At 31.7% G+C, this 20,751-nt stretch overlaps 2 protein-coding genes across 4 annotated transcripts in view; one reads left to right on the top strand and one right to left on the bottom strand.

Annotated features, from left to right (window-relative positions):
* Positions 1–9,583, top strand: part of LOC129228187 (RNA cytidine acetyltransferase-like) — a gene marked incomplete at its 5' end in the record, with an annotated part of 29,844 nt that extends 20,261 nt beyond the window's left edge. The window contains 5 exon segments of the mRNA XM_054862850.1: positions 486–678; positions 1,628–1,800; positions 4,439–4,654; positions 8,228–8,379; positions 9,427–9,583. Coding sequence (XP_054718825.1) covers positions 486–678; positions 1,628–1,800; positions 4,439–4,654; positions 8,228–8,379; positions 9,427–9,526 — 834 coding nt within the window.
* A 3,240-nt stretch (positions 9,584–12,823) lies between these two features.
* Positions 12,824–20,751, bottom strand: part of LOC129228188 (eukaryotic translation initiation factor 4 gamma 2-like) — a 31,853-nt gene continuing 23,925 nt past the window's right edge. For all 3 annotated transcript variants that reach the window (XM_054862852.1, XM_054862851.1, XM_054862853.1), the window contains 5 exons: positions 19,558–19,762; positions 17,246–17,357; positions 16,360–16,456; positions 15,281–15,402; positions 12,824–14,247 (listed from right to left, as the gene is read on the bottom strand). In XM_054862852.1, the coding sequence (XP_054718827.1) occupies positions 14,182–14,247; positions 15,281–15,402; positions 16,360–16,456; positions 17,246–17,357; positions 19,558–19,762 (602 nt within the window). In that variant the 3' untranslated portion in view covers positions 12,824–14,181. The remainder of the gene's footprint in view (positions 14,248–15,280; positions 15,403–16,359; positions 16,457–17,245; positions 17,358–19,557; positions 19,763–20,751) is intronic.

The raw sequence follows: 20,751 nt of genomic DNA on the forward strand, positions 1-20,751 counted from the left end.
CCCTGGAAGTAGAGCATCCAAGGTGTTGAACTTTAGTACTTTGGAGGAACAGAGTTTTACACCAACCTGCCAGAGGCGGGTTTGTGCAAGTCACCGTAGGCAGCTAATCTAGCCACTTTGGTGCCTAGTATTTTGTAAAAAGTGCTACCACCGCAAAAAATCATGTACTAATAAAAGAGGGTATGCAACAAAAGAGCTTAAATTATTCTTTTTGAACATCCAGTTGGTTTTATTGATTAGTGATTGATATCTTGAGTCACCTGGATCACAGGAATCAAAGTTGAGTTAAACTCAGCCACTATCTTTCTGTATGTAATACTGGATAATCTTTTTTGACACGCAATTTTCAAGTTGAATGAAGCATGATTTCTTAGTATTTTTTTATATTAGTTTGAGAAATAGGATTTAAATCTATAAATTTGTATTGTAGAAATATACTATTGCAGTATAATTATATGACTTCATTCTCTACTGAATCTTCTTAGAACTCATCCTGTGAACACATCTGTTTAATGATGAAAAGTTTGACTAAAGAATTTGATCAGAAAGTACAAGAATATTGGAGATGTTTTAAGGAATATTATTTCATTCTTTTATGTTCAACATGCAGAGACCTTCCATCTTCTTTTGCTTTAAACTTACTGCATTCATCTGTGAACAAGCAACTGTTTAGTAAAGGTATTTATTCTTTTATCATTTAGTTTTATTTCATGTTGAGTTGGTATAACTTAAAATAAATATATTTAAAATAACTTAAATTGTGAAGATTGGAGGATAATTCTAGCATTTGTATTATATCATAATCGTTATATAATTAAGCCTAATTTTGTTACTAATGTAAATCAATGATTGTAAAAGAATACTATGCAGAATAAGTAGACCTTGAATTAAATGTTCTTCTGAAGTTAATTGAAATTACACATCTCTTTACTGCACGAGAGAAAGCTGTACATGTGCCACATGGATCAGCCTTGTAGGTCACATGTGTCCCACGGGCCATGAATTGGACACCACTAATTTAAACTAAACATAATATACGGGCCTTTAATTATTTATCACCATACAAACCAATAACAATCAGGAAGTGCACTACTTCAGGTGTGCCCGCCCACCTGGGGGGAGGGGGGTCATGGCACAGACTGCACCATTGAAGTTTTTAGAGATATTTTTCACTTTTTGGAGGGGAGGATCTTCACAACATTTAGGGGGTGTGACCCTTGCTCTTGGGGGGGGGGTAGGGCACCCCTGACTACTCAACTTTAATGTCACATTGCTTACAATTGTTGTGATGGCGAAGTCGGTAAGTCTTTCCTCTGGGGGTAAACTTAACACCTCAACCAAGGTGGTGAATTTAAGTTGGCAAGAGTTTTTCGAATTACTTTTAATTGTTTTACATTGCAAGATTTCTTCAAGAAATGAAACACATTAAAAGCTTCAGCTCAACAGAAAACATCAGACATAAGACTATATTATATATAAAATTTGTAAATTAAAGAAAAAATTGTTTTAAATATCTTCCTTACTTAAGATAATGTGTAAGAGGTGTTTACTTTTATGTATATATGTGTGTGTCTGCCCCCCCCCCCCCCCTCTCTCTTTGTGTAAAATATATATTTTTATTTTTCAGACCTCACTAAAGCTGAAATAGATATTTATCTCAATCCACATCGTATGAAATCTCTTGAAAAATACTGCCAAAATCTTGGAGACATTCACTGCATAATTCCATGCATTCCAGTTCTAACAAAGCTGTATTTTAGAAATCATTTTAAAGATATACATCTCCCAATTGTGCAAGAGGTAAAATTTGTGCTATATTTTATTCTGTACTGCATAATTCTATTTTAATCTATTAAGTTAGTAAATTACATCTATTACATTTTTAATCTATTAAATTAATAAAATAAATATATATACATATACTTTGAGGGCCAGTTTAAGGCACCAGCAACAGGGGAAGTTGATTGGGGCACTGTGGTTTCTTATCAAAAGAATTTCTCGAATGAGGACTTTAAGATTCTTCTTTGTACATTTAAGTTCCAAGCAGTTCAGCACCTATCAAAGTAAGCTTTTATTTTCGAATAATTGCCTTTCTTAATAAATCAATATTGGGGAAAAGCTGGTATGAATGCTTGGAAACATATCTATAATTATTTAGTTACATGAAAATTTGGTTTTTCTAAAAAGAAATGGTTTTAAACATTAGTGCAATTGCAGACTAATAAAACTATTTGTAAGGAGCTTCATACACAAGTGGGAAAAGAAAAAGAACATTAGTATAAAGGTTTAGAGCATCCGCTAGGATCAGAGGGAGGATGAGGTTTTTAGGGGAACTTCAGATACATTACATGCACCTCACAATGGGACCTTTTTCATGAGCTACTTGGAAAATGTAGTAAGAATGAGTGTACATTTTTGCCAGGTTGTATCTAGAGAAACTTATGTTCACTAGTGTGGGAAGAAAGTTCAAAACAAAATTATCTATTTATTGGAAAATTATGTGCTGGTAAATATACTTACTTGAACTAGATAAGTCAAATCATTTATTAAAGTTTTTTTTTTTCAAGGCTGCAGATTCAGGCTGATTTTGGGGTAAAGGAATTGGGAACCGAAGGCTTTAAAACTCCAGTTGGAGGGGTCAATTTCCTTCCAAGCCTTCAACTTTTGCCAGGGCTGCAGAATCATAGAGTCGAAGTTCGACTGACTTTGTGATAAAGGTGTCAGAGTTGAATACTCAAAAATTCCAGGGGTTAAAGCTGGAGTTGGTCCTTTTCCCCTCTGACTCCACGGCCCTGCATTTTTCAGACTATATCCTTATCATTAGTCATGTAGGGCAACTTTGGTGGTGTAAATTTGGATGATGATGGTACATCTTTTAGATGTCGAAGATATTGCAATAAACTAAAGAATATTCTGTTAACCACAAACCAGTTATAGAAACTACAGGTCACTGATTATATGAAAGTATTCTGGAATTCCTAAGATAATCATTATCATCATCACTGACTTCTTCCACATGGATCTATTTTTGACTGACTTCTCCAATTAGTGGATTTAAGAGTTCTAAAGTCTCCTTCCAAACAATCCAGCCATCTAATTTTCGGTCTTCCTCTCGAGCGTTTGCCAGCTGGTCATACATTAAATTCCAAAAAATAAGATGGGCAGGACGTGTTACCCACATGTACTTCTTAATAAAAAAGGTCACACCTTTATATAAAAAATCACCGCATAATTAAAGCAGATGCCCTCAAAGTACTAAATTTTGTTAGGTGTATGTGTGTGTGCATTAAATAGATTAGATCAAAATAGTGGTAGCGATTTTATTATTCTGTTGCACGATAATAAGCATCCTGCATAAATTTCACTGTATCAATTATTGTTATTGTTTAATTCGGTTTTTTACGTTGTATTGTTTCAGATTTCCTAAATTAATTTTGAACAACTTTATTTGGATTTCTAACAAAATTTTTACGATCCATTGTGTACAGAGACAGACAAAAATTATGAAATCTTAGGAGTCGAGGGAAGATTTTAAGAGCCTGACAAATTAGTCCCCAGCATTAATAAGGAAAATTCAGTGTAACATGACTTTTGAAAGATTCTTGTACTAAAAGAATTAGTCTTATTTTTTAGTGACTCGGGCAAGCTGGACTTCAGAATTTTTAAGACCCTGATCATGTATATGTATACTTTAAGCTTTCGAATTTGCAAATGTGGCTTTGCTTTTTGAATTTTGTGGGTTGAAATTTTGTATATTTAATAAACAAAATATTACATCTTTTGTTAATAAAAATGATTAACTTGCTAAGACTTCCACTGTTCCCAACGTAGATTTCGATCTTTTTAAAATTCGCCTGAAGAGGGCTTTTAATACAACATGACATCCAAGGAGTGTCCTCTGACCATTGGTACATGGACAGCAGGTCTGGAACCCCGACTGATTCCGGACGCAGTTGCTGCGGTTTGTCATGGGGTTTGTCTAGGCTACCAACAGGACACACTAATGTTCATGGCCGGAGTAAAAGTTTTCCCAACATGTAGGATGTGCAATGAACATTAAGCATTACCCTACACATTCTTGGGTACATTGGACTGTCATGAAGAGAACTCTTTTTGGCACATTTTTTGCAGACTCTTGACTTTTTAAATGCTTTTTAAAGTTAATTATTTGATCTTGCCTTGTAGAAACTTTTATATTGTCTTTGTACTGCTTTTGCTGCTCTGTTTCTATGGTCTTGTGTCTCTATACTGGGGATGATAATTTTTCAAAAAACTATTATAATTAAAAAATTGTTGTGTAACTTATTATTTCTTGAATGTATCAAATTGTAAACAAATATATTTATCTACTCTAAAATCTAATTTAAGCTGGTTAGAATATTGTTTAAAAATAGGATTGATTTATATCTTGAGTTTGATATTTTTTCTATTTCAAAAGGTAATTTTGCTTTCTCTTGGAGCCCAACGTAAATCAGTTGATGAAACAGCAAAAGATTTAGGACTACCTGCCTCTCAAGTACATGGCCTTCTTAACCGAACTATCAGAAAATTAACAAAATATTTGTCTGATATCATAGAAAAAACCATTGAAAAATCATTGGTTACACCAGATGTCAAAATGAAACCAGTTGCTGAAGATCTTAATGAAGAATTGGTAAATACTTAATAAGTTGTTAATTTTGAATCATCCTTGTAGAATGAACTTACTACTGTTAACCTGTGACAGGAGAACTGAAAAAGTATGACATGGGGAACGTGAGGTTAAGAGACTGCACTGTTTTCTAATTCTTAAGGTTGTATAATTGAAATGCAATCCAGTTATTTTCTTTAAATGTTCATTAAACTCTGGAAATGTTCAATTTGAAATCTTTCAAATGATGTGTTAGTCTATCTTTGTTTATATTAGAGATGATCCTGGGGAAAGTTTCAGGGTTCACCTTAATTTTTTCCTTTTTTGAATTTATGTCAAGATTTGCAATTTTAGTTTACTTGAGGGAAAGGGGAGGTTGTGGGTTCCTTTCCCAAAATTGTTTTGAAATTAAAGTCAATTTTAGGTTATCTTTGGTAGCATCAAAGGGCTGGAGCTTCTGCATGGAACATTTTTGAAACTGAAGCTTTAAAAATGCAATATTAGGCTGTCTCTGGTGATTGGTGATGTTAAGAGAATGGGGAAGATCCAGGAGTTCTCTCTAGAACTTTTTCAGAGTCGAAGTTCTGACAAAGCATTTTATTAGAGCTTCGACAGATGATGTTAGAAAAGTGATCAGAACTCAGTAGCAATCCCCAGAAATGGTTTGGCATTGAACCTTTTTTATGCTAAAGTTTGAAAGGAAATGGGGAAAAAGTGCTTTCTCTCTAAATTTTTTTCAAAATTGAAGGCCTATTTTTCTTCTCTCTCTCTCTGTTTGGTGACATAAGGGGAAGAGAGAAGGCACAAGGGCTCTCACTGTCGAAATTAAGACTCTTATACCACAATTTTAAGTTAACTTTGGTGATGTTAGGGGAAGGGGTTAGAGATTCAGAGTTCTCCTAATGTTAAAATAATAATTATTTTTAAGCTATCATTGGCGACATTACACAAGGAAGGTGAGGGGGGGGGGTTCAAAAACGTAATTTTAAATTACCTTATTTGATATTAGGGAGGTGCGTGGGGTTGAGAGAGAAGGCGTTAATGCCCCTTCCTGGGTCCTCCTTTGACCATGCATGCAATTTCAAAATAAATTTTAAAATTTCAATATCTTGAGATATTTCTAATATATGGAGTAGTAGCAAAAATGCCCGGCATTGTCTGGGTCAGTAATAATTATGAGAAACAATAGCTACTTTCATTTGTTTTCTGTTTTAAGTGAAAGAACTCAAAACACATCGCTTTGAAATGATTAGAAATCAAGTTTCTTCCTTACCCATAAAAGTAAAATAGCAATAAGGCTAAACAAAATAGTATTCATTTAAAAACGAAAGCATGACATTTAAGCACATACAAATTTGAAGAACTTCCAAAATATTAAATTAAACTTTACTTGTTTATAAAAAAAAATTTCAGTGGATTTTTTTTTTGAACATAGTTTTCAAACCATCTCTATATGGCTATTGAAGTACAAATGTTGAAATTTGTTTCATTGTTGGATAGGATAATGCTCCCATGCCCTACTTTGTAAAACTGTCTGTTTCTAATTTCGTCAAAGAGATATTGTTGCCACATACTGAAATACTTTTGTTGACCATAAAATGATGCTAAACAATCTCATACAAAATGTTCCCAAAATAAGTAGTAACATTTGACTATTGTTTGAAATTGCACTAAGACAAATTAATGGAAATTTTGGTGCTATTTATGAATTTGCCTAATTTAGTTGGTGGATTATTTTACATTTTAACAAAAATATTAAAAATTCTTTTTAATGGTAATATTTTGGTTACATGATGAAAACCGAGAAACAATATTATGTGTAGTCTTTAGCTTCAAAATCAGAGACAGTTGAAAAAAATTGGTAAATGCCTCAGCTCTTGAAATCTTTTTGCAAAAAGGTTTGGCGAAACTCCTGCTGGTCTATTGGATAATGTGTAAGTGTCCAATCAGCACAAATAAAAAAAAAAACTATTAATTTTCCTAAAGTTACATTGAAATGGAAACTATTCGGCCAAATCCATTTATTATTTGCCAATCTTGTGCGAAAATGTTTCTTTAATATTTGACTTGAGAAACGCTTTGAACAGTCAGGTGAAAAGCAAAAATATTCAACAAAACAATTGTAAAGTTACATTTTTATCCATTCAGTAGTTTTTGCATGAAAGAGTAACAAACATCCTCACAAACCTTTTGCATATGTAATAGTAATAAGATTTGATACTGAATATAATCATATAGGGTAACGACCCCAGTAATTGGCACTTTAAGGGTTCGTCCTTTAAACTGACCTCTGTTTTCATTACTTAGAAAAATAAAATTCAATTGCAAATACTTTTGTATCAAAGAATACACATCTGTGCATCAATTTAGTTCACTGAAAGCAACAATATTTGAATAGATATTTTTATTAAAATATATGTATAAAAAGTTACCAAAACCACCAGTAATTGGCACATGTTAATAGAACTGGGAAATCGCTTCATTTTTTACTTTTAAATTACATACAAAGTTCATCATCATAAGAAACATAATTAATGTTAATTTAAAGTAGTTAATTTCACATAAATTAACGTTAAATCACACATCTTGATGTTAAAAACGTATTTCAGAGAAATAAGAATTTGGAATGTTACATGGAAAAATTATCGAGATTATTGCTGTTTCATCAGTCAGCATGCAGTTTTGGTTTTACGAATTATAGCTGTTTTCACATAAAAAAGAACATTAATCCGATGATTCAAAGGGACCATAAAAAATGGAACAGTTCTTTACAGCCGCAATATCTAACTGTGATGGCCAAACATATTTGTTTTTTTATTGTTTCTTTTAAAAATTTAACAGTAGATTCTGAAGGATTCAAATCAATAGTAGAACCCATATAATATTGTTGCTGCAAAAGTATCAGAAATCGAACTAGTGACACATTTCACAACACATTAGGGACTATAAGCACATGTGCCAATTACTGGGGACTAGCAAAACTGATGCACCACTAAATGGCATTCATCATTTCTTCAAAAACCCAAAAAAGAGACAAAAATTTACTTCTACCCACTCAAAGTAACATCTTTCAACTAAACAAAACTTTTGTCAACCAAAATTTAAAATATATTTTAAGTAAAATTTAATGGATTGATGTGCATGCTTCCTTTAAGCCAGAGAAGAAGCTTTTGCAACAAAAATGGCTGATTTGACACAAGCCACAATAGTTTCTTTTTCCTATGCACTGCTACTATTTAGTAACATGAATTGAAGTTATAATCTTTAAAGTAAATGTACATTCAGTTGATATACAGCCTTCTACTTTTAAAGATTGGGTACAAATCTTATTTTATGTCATTTTTGTAAGTAGTGCCAATCACTGGTGACCGGCCAATTACTGGGGATGTTACCCTATATAAGATAAAGTTAACTTTAAAAAGTGATCAGAAACACCTGTGCAGAAATCTGCATTTAAAAAAAAAATCTTACTAGATATCACAAACATTTTTTTATAATATATTTTTTGAAAAACATTTGATATCACCTTGCTACTTCAAAGTGTGTAAACCAAGCCAAACTTCATATTTCATTAAGGAGTATGTAATTTATTTATAGGAAAAAGAAGCAGAAAAAGTAAAGCAGCAACAAACAGAAAATGTGGAGAAATTAAAAGACTTAGATTTTTCTCAATATGCCATTAAAGGTTCTGAAGAAGACTGGGAAAAAGCTTTACATAGTGGAAGAAAAACTCTTGTTAGCATAAAAAGGTATTCTAACTCATTTCAGAATACTTTAACCCAAAAGTTCCAGAATGTGCTGAAAAGTGTATTGTAGAAAGGAGTGCATAGGAAATCAGGATTGTAGTCAAAAGTTAAGAGTTGTGCAGTTTACTTCTCTTTCTATCTGATAATGTGCTACAGTGTATGGAGTACCATCGCAGCAAAGTTGCAGCACTTGCACTCTGCAGACCCGGATTTGTCTTCCAGGCTAGACATGGTCGACTCAGCCTTACAGTGTGTCAGTAAATAGAGTTCCAAGCATGCTTAGGAAGTAAACACTGGGGTTCTGCATTTGGCTGACCATTTAACCAAAACATCAGCATTGCTATCCAGAGCCCTCAGTCACAATAACTGAGAAGGGCACTGTAGGCCTTGGCCCCTATGGCCTCCTGTGCCACTGAGTTCTTGCGTTGCCATCTTTTTTTTTTACTGAAAATCAACTTAGATTAAAATATGATTGCCCAAGTTATAATTTAAGACGTAAGCTAACCCTTATTCGAAAATCTTTTAGTATAAAATGCGAAAACAAGTCCCCTTTTCTTGTGAGAGTTAAGTCTTATCTCAGTCAGTAATTCAAAATTATGTGAATTGAATTGTATTAAGATTGCTGCATGATTAATTCATTAAAGTGACTTTTTCATTTTAAATTGTTTAATTATACATATTTGTAGCTATTCTGGTTAAGAGGTTGTTTTACTTGTAGTTTTTTGAAAGTCAGAAGTTAATACATAATGGTTATCATGTCTCTGTCTAAGTTCTGTTGCACAAAATATACCTGAAATTCAAAAAATTATTCACAGTTTCAAACTCTGAATTTATTATTAATTGCAACTAACATATTAATAACTGCAAGGTGAAGTAACTGATGCATTTTAATATTTACAGTAAATTTAAATTTTTCCTCAGACTTTTTATTTTGAGAAATTGATTATGTTGTGTCTGATGCACTGCCTATTTTGTGCTTAACAAAAATGTCATTTTTTTACAATTCTTTATTTTGAGATTCATAACTGGAATTCTATTTCCCGTTTTTAGCATCAAAAAGAAGCCTGAAGAAGTTGAATTTCCAAAACCAAGTCATAATGTATCATTTAAATCAAAGAATAAGGACAAAAAGTTCAAGAAAAAGAGATAAGAAGTTTCGTTCAATAATATTTTGTTTAGAAATGACAATAAATATTGTTTGTTTTTATCACTTGTTTTTTTTTTTTCTTCAAAATAGCGACCCACAGGTTGGGAAGTCCTGCTTTAGAGGATCAAAAAGCTATAAATGCTAAATGGTATACGGAAATTTGTTTGCCAAAAGTAATCAAAGAAATTATAATGAACAACAAAAATCACCCCTCATTCTTCATTACGACAACGCCAGTTCAATGCAGGACACGTGAAACAAAAGATTATTTGAAGGCTCAAAGTGTTGAATTAATGTCTCATTGCTCATATTCTCCTGATTTATCGTTTAACAACTTATTCTTGTTCCCCTATACCAAACAAAAAAATGCGCTGGAAACTATTTTAATTACATCAAGAAGCTGTTGCTTCTTTCCAAAACCATGTTTTTGCAAAATCAACTTCAAATTGGACAAAATGTTTCAATAATTGGTTTCAACAGATAGAAAAGTGCATAAATCTTAAAGGTGAGTATTTTGAAAAGCAATAAAACAGCTTGTTTTTCAAATTTTGCTTTTCTTCCTACTTTTTGTAAAAACTTATAAGGCAGCCTACGTAACAAGCAACAGCTCAGATTCAGTGCCTAACAAAAACAAACTGCAAATGGAAACAGCTGAAGTTTAAAAGGATTCAAAACTTCAACCTTTAAGTAAAGCTTTATCATTGGAAAGGCTGTATGAAAGGAATGTGAAGATTCTTCATGGGCCAAAGAGGATTGTACATTATTATATGAGCCCATCATTTGGCACTGCAAAACGAATTGCTGCAATTATTGGATATTTTAAAGGAATCACAAGATATCTTTTTCAACTTCTGGCAATTTGCTGTGTTGATACATTGGTTAATATGATAAGGGATAAAAATCTAGAGTAATTCTGTGTGTGTGCTTGGATTTGAAACTTGGTGAATCTCTACAGTCTGAAATTTTAATGAACTAATGTTGAGCTAATTGTTAGAAACACTGGATGGGCCAACAAACAGTCCAAAATCATATTTGCGTATTATTGGGAAGCTGCTTTTAACATGTAAAACTTTTCCATAGACAACTTTCGAAACAATTGATAGCGAGCTACCATCAACTCATAGACTTGACTTAGAGCAAAAATCATATACACTTAGTACTTCATACCTGTTGTTTTTGAAAGAAATATAACCAGTAGATTTGTATAAAAAAAAACTGAAAATTTTAGTCTGAGAATATTTTAAGACAGCTTTTTTAATTGAATTTCATTTGGCTCAGCATTACACTTAATGATACCTAAAAACTTGCACTCAAAATAATCACAGAATTTCTTTTCAACTTTTCTGAATTAAAGCTTAAATGAAAATAAACAAATTTCATTTACAATCAAATCCCCAGACTTAGATAGACTAATGTATTTCACATCTCTTTAGCTGGCATTAAATGGTCCAAGTTTCCTTTTGTATTCTGTGTCCGGTAAGATTTTGTACATCACTGCTCTTGTGACAAGCATTTTTCCTACTATACAATATTCAAAGGCTAATCAGTACCAATAAGAGGATTAGCACTCCTTTTTCTCTGTAAGCAAGAGTCATTCAAATGTGAAGTTTTTTGTCCACCTGCTATAGAAAAAGAATGAATCAATATTTCGTCAAGGAGCGATTCCAAGAAAGGGGTGAGAATAAGTATTCACGTGCTAACGAATAAGTTTCTCTTGTACAGTAGTGAATTTTATTCTTCATTAAGAGAGACATTTTAATTGTTGCATTTATGTCATAAATATTGTCGTGCAAACGAAAAAGGCTAACTTTAAAATATATTATTGAGATTACCGAGTATGCAGGAAAAAAAAAGCTATTAGAAAAATTTGAGCATTTTAATGTCGGGAAGACACGAACTGAAACATTATTAAAAGAGAAGAATAAAATTGAAGAGCTGTGGTTTTTAAACAGCAAAGAAAACGCAAAAAAGAAATAGGTGCTGAAAATCAAGGACATTGATTCTTTTGTGTTCAACTGGTTTTGTTCAGTTATATGAACAACTTGCCAGTTAGTGGATCATTATTTCAAGAAAAAACCAAAGAAGTAGCAGAAGAGTCGGGTCAAACCAATTTTGAGGCGGCGAATGGATGGCTGCTTCAGAAATTTCGGGCAAGATCTAATATTTCATTTAAGTCAATTTGTGGTGAAGCCAAATCTGTTGATCCAACAATTGTTAAAGATTGGACAGAGATGCTAGAAAGTATATGTGCAGACTATGAAGCAAAATATATCTTATACAGAGTTACCACTCAATTTTGGAAAAAAAATTCCGTGTTTTCCTCGTATAAAAATGACATTACAAACGAGCGAACACTGATGTTTGAAAAAGAAAATTAATATCTTTATAATTTCACCACAGGAAATAAAATCAAAACAAATATTTTAATAAATAAATAAGGGGATAAATAAAAATTTGTAATAACTGAAATAATAGCATGGTGATTGAATATATTTAACTTTATGCAAAGTAAAAAAAGCCTTCTCTTAACCATTCATTACTTGAACCTAAAAGTGTAAAAGTTAAGCAGAACAATGAATATCGACAACTACTACTAGTAATTTCATACACTTTGAATAATCATGAAATTCAAAATACATGTTAATAAAACAATAAAAAGATTGTTTTTATGGTCAACATTTTAATATTTACTCTAAAAAAAAGAAGCAAAGTTACTATTTTTTATTTTATTTCTGAACTTCATTAATATTATCAATAATATTATTACTGTTTATTTATTTATGTATTGGTAGTTTATATTTGGATATTGATTTTTGCAACTTTAAATCCAAAAAAACAATTCCTTGTATTTCCCAGGTTTTTGAGGAAAATTTCAAAATTCCCTGCATTTTCCCTATTTCTTTAGGTTTTCCTGTGGCGTGGAAACCCTGTTATAACTTGGATGAAATAGGCTAGTTTCATAGACTTTTGCCAAGTAAGACATTGTACTTTGCACAGGCCTCAATCTATAAATTTTACCCCCCCCCCCCCCCCCCCGCCACAGACAGCTATGGTCTTTCTCTTCTGCTACTTCCATATTCGAGTAATAAAATGCACTTGCTTTGCATTTCTTAAGATTGTCCTTCTTGGCAAAGTCTGAAATCTGTAGCTTTCAGAACTTATCTTACTCGCCCCTCGTCATTCCATTGGCCCCACAGGTGGCAACTGAAAGATTCTCCCGTGAGAGAAAAAGAGATTAATTTAATTCTATGTTTCTCTAAAAAAAAAAAAAAAAGAAATTCAAAAAAATAAACAAAGCAATTTTGTATCGAAAAATGTTTTTATTCAAGTACAAACATGATTGCTCTTAAATCCGTGTCTACAGTTTTCAGAAATTTTACTACATACAATCAATTTTCATGTCAAGAATTGGTTGAATCGTTCATAATGCTGCCCAGTCTATCAACAGTAAAAACACAAAAGCTTTTGTAGAAAGATTATGAAAATTTATATGAAAGAATAACGAAACAAGTGAAAGTTCAGTTTTAAAATCCACAATAGATACAATGTATGAAGATAACTTAGTCACATAAAAGCCATCAAAAATGTTAAACTACAATTTAATTTCACATTTCTAAAATCTGCCAGCAGAGGCTCTTGAACAAAAATAAAACTTAAAGAATGATAATCAACTTTTCATAGTAAAATAAAGAAAATTCAAACATATATTTTTCGTCTGGAACAATACTGACATAATTTAAATACCTTTGTGATTCCTTAAACTCATTCATAACATAAATAATGAAAGACAGGTGTTTTCAGGTTTCTATATTTATAACAAAAGTTCCCCAGATTTCACTCAAATCATAAATAAAAATTTTACATGCTTTTCTCGAAAGCTTTGCATATTTATTATTTTTCCATTTTACAGTAACGATTCTAAATTTCAATTAAAAGGCAATTCCTTTCCACAGGATTTTTCAGTAAATGATTAAATTCTTAATAGTAATTAATGGAAGTACTGGATAAAGTCATAAGTAAGTAGAAATAAAGGGTTAATGTTCTTCAATTCATGCTTTTAAAATTGAAAATTCTCACACATGCAACTCCCACAAAAATTAATGATAGCCAAAAAGTGATTTTCTTGTGTGTTTTGTTTTTAAACAAACCTTGGCAAAATATTTTAGTGGCCATCTTCAATGATTTCAAACAAGCAAATCAAATATACATAACCACAGAACCATCTAGTGCAGAAGTTAGAATGATAAGTCTTTGTTAAAAACAATCTAAATTCTGCATCATTTAAATTTTCCTATATGCACTAGTACATAGTGCAGAGAAGTCTCAATTTTCGTTTTATATCTTTATACATAATTTTCTGCCACCAAAAGAGCCATCGAATATACAAAAGTTTGACAAAGGAACCAACATGGCAGGCATATATATATATGTAAGATGCGCACAGCTGAAAATACCTTCATGGAAAAAATAAGAGATGCACAATTAAGACAGTCAAAAAGGAAAAATTATTTAAAATCCCAATGCATTCAATGGCCCTAAAGGATTGCGATGTTTGAGAAGTAGGTTACTTATGAAGAAATGTAGAGTATAGTAGTTGTAAAGGGAAGAAGTCAACCGTATATTTTTAGCTTTAGACTGAAGTCTCTTTTTCAAAAGATCTAATTTTCACCATCATCTGAACCTTCTTCTTCAGCTTCTTCCAACCAAGTCAACCACTGATTTACCTATTGATATAACACAACATTTGTAAGTTTATAAAAATTTAAAGCTATACTTCATTCATAACAAGTAAAAAAAAAGACTCAACAAGATTTGAGGACAAGTTTCTCAAATAGAAATTATTTTGCAGTTAATTGGAGAATTCTTGTTTACATGTTAAGCTGATTATATTTATTTATTTTTCTTCACACATAAGTCCTAATGAGTGAAGTTTAGTACATTTATGTTCAAGACACATAAGAACCCATATTTAAAAACTGTGATCAAGTTGCATATGTTGTCTATATTTTTAAGGATCCCATTGTACTAGAGACCACGTTTAAGTGAAACTAACTTAAATCAAAAATGTATCTCTGAAGAGCATCAAAAACATTTTCGGTTCTGGGTACCGACTGCAAATATAGGGTTCCATTAATGTAGAACTTCAACATTTGCTAGAGAAACTCAAATTTCCACTTTTTTTTTTAAAGCATTTATGTGGTAATATAAGAAATATAGAGCAGTTGTAAAAACACAGGAAATACATGACAACTTTAACCCCTGTATTAATAATAAATTGAAGGGCCACAGGGGAAAATGATCATATAATTTCCAATATTGCATTTCTGAAATCCTTTAGTCTTGCATGTTAGAATCAAACTTTTTCCTGTTATAACTCTGTGACTATGATCTTTCTTGCCAGAATGATATTATAGTTGAAAACTATTTGTAACAATTGAATAGTTACCGTAGAAATCTGATTTTCTAAAAAAAAAAAAAGAGGACTATGATTCTTCCCCATTGCCCTTCAATTATAATTAAGTCATTAACTATTGGTTTTTCTTACTTAAACTTCAAAAAATTAAATATTTTGGGAAATTAAAAGCCCAACTAATCACTTCAGATCAGACACCAGCAAGAGAGTTCGCTGTTGTGGAAAGTAAAAGTTTTTCCAAGTTACAAATGTCAATAACAGATGGTTTTACCCAAAATTAATGAAAATTATCAACTGTTTATTATAAAACTAAAAAATGCATTTTTAAAGAAAGGCATATTTACTTGAAAAAGTGCTTTCCCTTTTCCAGGATAATCATCATTCACATCTTCTTTCCATTTCAAAAATGCATCTTCTTCAATAATCTCTTGATCATAAAACATCATGAACCATCTTAAAAGCATTCCTATCAATGAACAAATTTCATTACATATGGTATGGGAATTGGAAAATAAAAAAAAGCTTTTACAATGAAGAGCATTTTATGCAATGAAGGGGACAAATAAAAATCCGACACATTTAAAATTTCATAAAATAAGACCATCTAACACAATATTTCAAGTTTAAAATACTTAAATTGCTTGAATAAGAATTTGTTAGCACATGATTCCCTTGTACGCCTATAAAATTATAACTAGAAAAAAGACCTGTTGAAATTTTAAACCAAAATCTAGAATAAAAAGCAACAAAATGGTAAAAGGAAGTCTGCCAAGTGACAAGACAGAGACTGAGTGAGGAGAAAATTTCTTTACAAACTTAAGTTTGATATATAAAACACATTCAGTGTTTCTTCAGAACATTCCTTTGCAATCAAAAAATGATGTGAACAACTAGACGCCATACACAAGGCCTCAATACAAGATTTCAACATTTGATTGCAACCAAAAAATAGGTCGTTTCATTCGTTTCTGCTTGGATTAGGCTTGTTTTCACTGCTTGGGCGGACCGCAAGTCACTGATGCAAGTACTGTCATGACCCTCCGCCTCAATTAGAAGGTAAATTATGGCTGCATTAGTGGATAGAAAACAATATTTTGTAATAAAAAGTTTTAAAATGCTGTGTAAAACATCTCTACAGATCACTTTTACTGGATAAAACTTTGATAAAGCAATGCATTGGTAAGTCAAAAAAAACATAACTTTCAAGTTCATTTGCGGTTAGTGATGAGAGCCGGATGAGAAAAGACTTAAGTTGGTAGTCAATATACAATTTTTTACACTATTCAGAGATATTTTTAAAATGAACTTTGTTTTCTAGATGTATAGTTATTTAAATGTTTATATTTTTTATTACATTCAGCACTATTATTTGCATCCACAATGTAATTATAACTATTAGACTAATATGAAAAACCTTACTTACCTTTTGGAAAACCACAATTGTAACAATGAACTTGAAGTGCATATAGAGCAACAAGCTGTAAATCTGGATGTTCATGCAAAAATGCTTGATATACAGGCTACAAGAGAAAAAATACACATTATTTCCTATTGGCACAAAAATATTGTAAACAATTGCTTTTCTTTGAACTTATTACAAGGATGTTTACTCATACAAAAATATCTGAAGTTTTAGCATTCTATATATACGGATATAAGTACAAGTGTTTCTACACACCTTGCATTTTCTGCGAGGACATAATCTTTTATCTCATTAGGTTAAAGCACTCCTATTTTTATGAAATTTTGAATAAAAACCACTAGGAACATAAAAAAATGAGTGGTTTTATAATGGTGGATTTTGACTCAAGCTCCCGTTTCACATTTTTATACTTGTTCAAAGATGAAGTGATAAAATTCTTATTTTTCACTCAAAACCTTCTCTTTATCACCAATATAAAATGTTAATTTTACAATTAATATTTTTTCTCCAATGCTTAAAAATTAAGTTTGATCACTCAGTACTTTCTCTTACATTTTTTAATGAAATTTTTCACACATTTTCAATTTCCCTTGATATTCATTTTTTAAGCTAGTTCCAACAATTTCAATTAGCTGAAAAATTTAAAGGAGTTCAAATCAGACATAGTATTTTCAAAATTTTATACAAAGAACATAGGTTTCCCAGAATTTTCCAAGTTTTCTATGAAATCTAGAAAAACTTGCTATTGATGAAATATTTAGCTGTCTGCTACCTCTTTTTTTCCACTGTTTTCTAATCTATTACAATCCTTAACTTGTTGGTTGCATGCAAAAATTGTAAGTCTTTATTTGAACCTAATATAATCAAATGCTGAAAGAGTACATACCTTGAATTTCTCCAACATTTCTTTTTCTTTATCTAATATTATTTTGTCTGGCACACTTGAACGATCTAAGCCATCAGCTAAAGTAGTCTCCTGAGTGATGTATTTAATCATACTAAAAAGTATATCAGGATTTAATGATATATAAATGCATACATTTTGATGAAACAAATTTAGAATTTTAAAGTGAAAAAGTAACAAAATTAGCACTATTTTTAGTTTTTCTGTAGACCTCATAAATAAAAACACTAAATAAAAGTTATAGAATAAATTAAACAAATCACACAGATATTACTATAATTATAGCCTTATAGTCAAACCTTAGGCTAGCTTTTTTTTTTTTTTTCTTTCAATAAGCAATAACATTGATAATGAAAACATGGCTTTGTTCCCATTTTTTCTATGAGGCAAATTTTTACACATTTAAACTAAGTAGTGAAGAACATTAAAGTTACTTTGCTTAAACTACAGAACATTTCAGCTACTAATGAAGTATGAACTTCTATAATACATTAGAAGCTAAAATATACCTTTTCAGAAGTGCAAACAGTAGCACATGCCAAAACATGGGGGGGGGGGGAAATCATGGAATAGTTGAGAACATTTATTCAAACTATTGATACTTTCAAATCGTAGAGGCAACATACTATAAAGTATTTCATTTAACTCTATTGCTTTCTCAACAAGTGGTTATTATTATTGTTATTTTTGTGAGATATTTATAATCACCTGAAACTTTACTTTTAGTGAAAAAAGTTTTTTATTTCTATTTCAATGATTTTGCTTAAGAGTTTTCTTTTCAAAAAGAAACTTCTAATGAGCTGCAAAGAAAATATCAAGTGGATTAAAATACTCACTTAATGTCAATGCATGACCTTTGACTATGTCCAGAGTAAGGTTACAAAACATTAACTGAGGCAGTGAGAAGCAAAGGGATAAAAGTGCCAAAATAACCATCGCAAATGGTAGGTGAATCGTCCCTCTGCTGTAGGGCAAGAGATATTACTAATAGCCCTGGTAGGTGCTGCTATACAGCATGATTTAGAAAAAAATTTCAATGAAGCCTACTAAGCTCTGCAACTTTGAATGCGTTTAACAAAAAACTTGAAAATGTCCACTTACATCCCTTTGCTTCTCAATGCCTCATTTAATTCATGCTTTCAACATTTATAAATGTATGGGGTTATTGGATTTTTTTTACTACTTAAGCAATTAATTTGTTTTGAGTGCATGAAAGGCTGTTTTGACATTTATGTAGTTTGTTGTATGTGTGACACGTGACATGCAAAAGAAAAGACTGTTTAGACTTTTAAAACCCGACTTGAGAATTCCAACTTTCATTCATAAAGCTTGTTGAAATAACAAAATACATACCACTCATAAGGACTTAAACTTAAATATTTTGTATGAAATGAGTTGTTCAAAACTATTCTAAGAAATTTTGTGTTCATTTTTAAAGTTACTTTTGAAGTCAGTAAACAATGGCATTTAGGGGTAAAGAGCCAATTAGAAGTAAAATTGTTATTGATAATAGAATTATTTAACAGGTGAAGCACTTCAACTACTTAGGATGTGACATCACCTTTGACCACGACAATGATGTCCAAAACAAACTACATAGGTTTCAACACTTATGCGGAATACAAGAATCCTAAAGGGAAAAACGAGAAAGGAAACACAACTGAAGTTCTATAAGGTTATGGCGGTGCCAACCTTACTATACCGATCTGAAACATGGACTTTGAACAGTCAAGAAACTAGTAGAATTCAAGCAGCAGAGATGAAGTGTTTGCGATCACTGAAAAACTGCACTATCCTAGACAAAATAAGGAACGAATCCATTCGAAGGGAATTACAGATATTCAGCCTAAATGAAAAAAATCACGGAATATCGCAACGATTGGAAAAACCATGTTCGACGTATGGCACGAGGGAGACTTCCAAGAGCTGCCTTTTATTACAGACCAAGGGGCAACCAAGACCGTGGTAGGCACAGGAAGCGGTGGGACGATCAAGAAGCCGGCACAGGCTATATGCCTAATCCTTGAAGAAGAAGAAGAAATAACTTTTGTTTCCATTGCAAGTAAAATCATTGTGAAGGATTCCAATCACCAAAGTTATTAAATGTTGTTTGATTGAAGCATTTCTTTGAAGACTTAAATGTAATTGCTTTTTTGATTTCTTTCAGTCTCTTAGCGTGCAGATGATTGGTGATTTAAATTGAATGAAAAAATGAACAATAGATTGATACACAGAAGTTTGTGTTGATTATATGAATTATATTGAAAATTAACAATTATAAATGTAAGCTTTACCAAGACACTAAGGCGCTGACGAAACCAGGCACTGTGTGTTGTGAAGTATCAACAGATTCTTTAATCCACCTATAGAGAGAAGTAGGACTTGGGTCGGTTTGAAGTTGTTTCCAAAGATCTGCTTGTATACGGAGCAATGGAAATAAGAAACTCAAACCACGGTCTTCTAGAATATCAGCCAGTCTTTCCTTCGTTCTATCAATTTCTGTACAAAAAAGGTTCCAGTTAGTAAAAATATACAATTCAAGTACATTGACTTTTGATGGTAAACATCTAAATGGAAGCAAAGATTAGGGAATATGGTTAGTAGACATTGGTTAATGCTCAGAACTTTCTTTAGCCATTTTTCAAAAGTGATTAGCCCCTGCTTTTAGATAACTGTTTCAATAATTACCACATGAGCTAGGGAAATGTATGACAACACTAATTTAGAAAAAAAAAATTAAAGGAAAAAGAAAATTGCATTGACAGCATGTTAGAAAATCTCATTTTTACTTCTTTAGGTATAAGGCATTATTAACACATCAATTAGCCAGAACCTTTGGTACAAGTAGTATCACAATGCTTTGCTTTTAGAAGTTAGATAATTGAGGATAAGTAACCTGATAGAGTAACATGTAAGAGAGTTGAACTATCAGTTGCCGAACTGGGAGGATATATTTCAGGGAATGATGTCTCTGGACAGATACAAATGCTGAAATGTTTTGCCCTGAGCAAGTAAACAGCAGTATATGAATTTTTTCCTTTTTTTGTCTTCTACATTAATTTAGCTTCATTGCTTGTTTGATTTCTGCTGAAAATAAAGCATGAAAGAAATGTTGAATTGCAACATTTTGAACATGAGATTGGTTTAAAGGGGTTTAAATGAGCTTTTGAAAAAAATAAATGAGCTCCTTAAAGTTCATAAAGGCCAGTATCCAGTCTGTGGACTTGATCAACAAAAGAAATCTGTTTCCAGATGAGGATACTTCTTGTTTATCTGCATTGAAATTTTTTCACTAAATTCAGGGTGGAATCAAAGGAAAGTTAAATGGAAGTTCATTCAGTTGATAATGAATCCTATGTAAGTCATTGTTATTTCAAATATTCTCTATTTTTTCCTAAAAGTCTTAAAAACTCTTGCCAGAGCGGAAGACAGAAACTTAGAATCATGAAATTTTGCATAGCAATTAGTGTCAGGGAGTCACAAATTTC

The sequence above is a fragment of the Uloborus diversus genome, chromosome 8 (assembly GCF_026930045.1).
Source record: "Uloborus diversus isolate 005 chromosome 8, Udiv.v.3.1, whole genome shotgun sequence".
NCBI classification, from domain to species: domain Eukaryota; kingdom Metazoa; phylum Arthropoda; class Arachnida; order Araneae; family Uloboridae; genus Uloborus; species Uloborus diversus.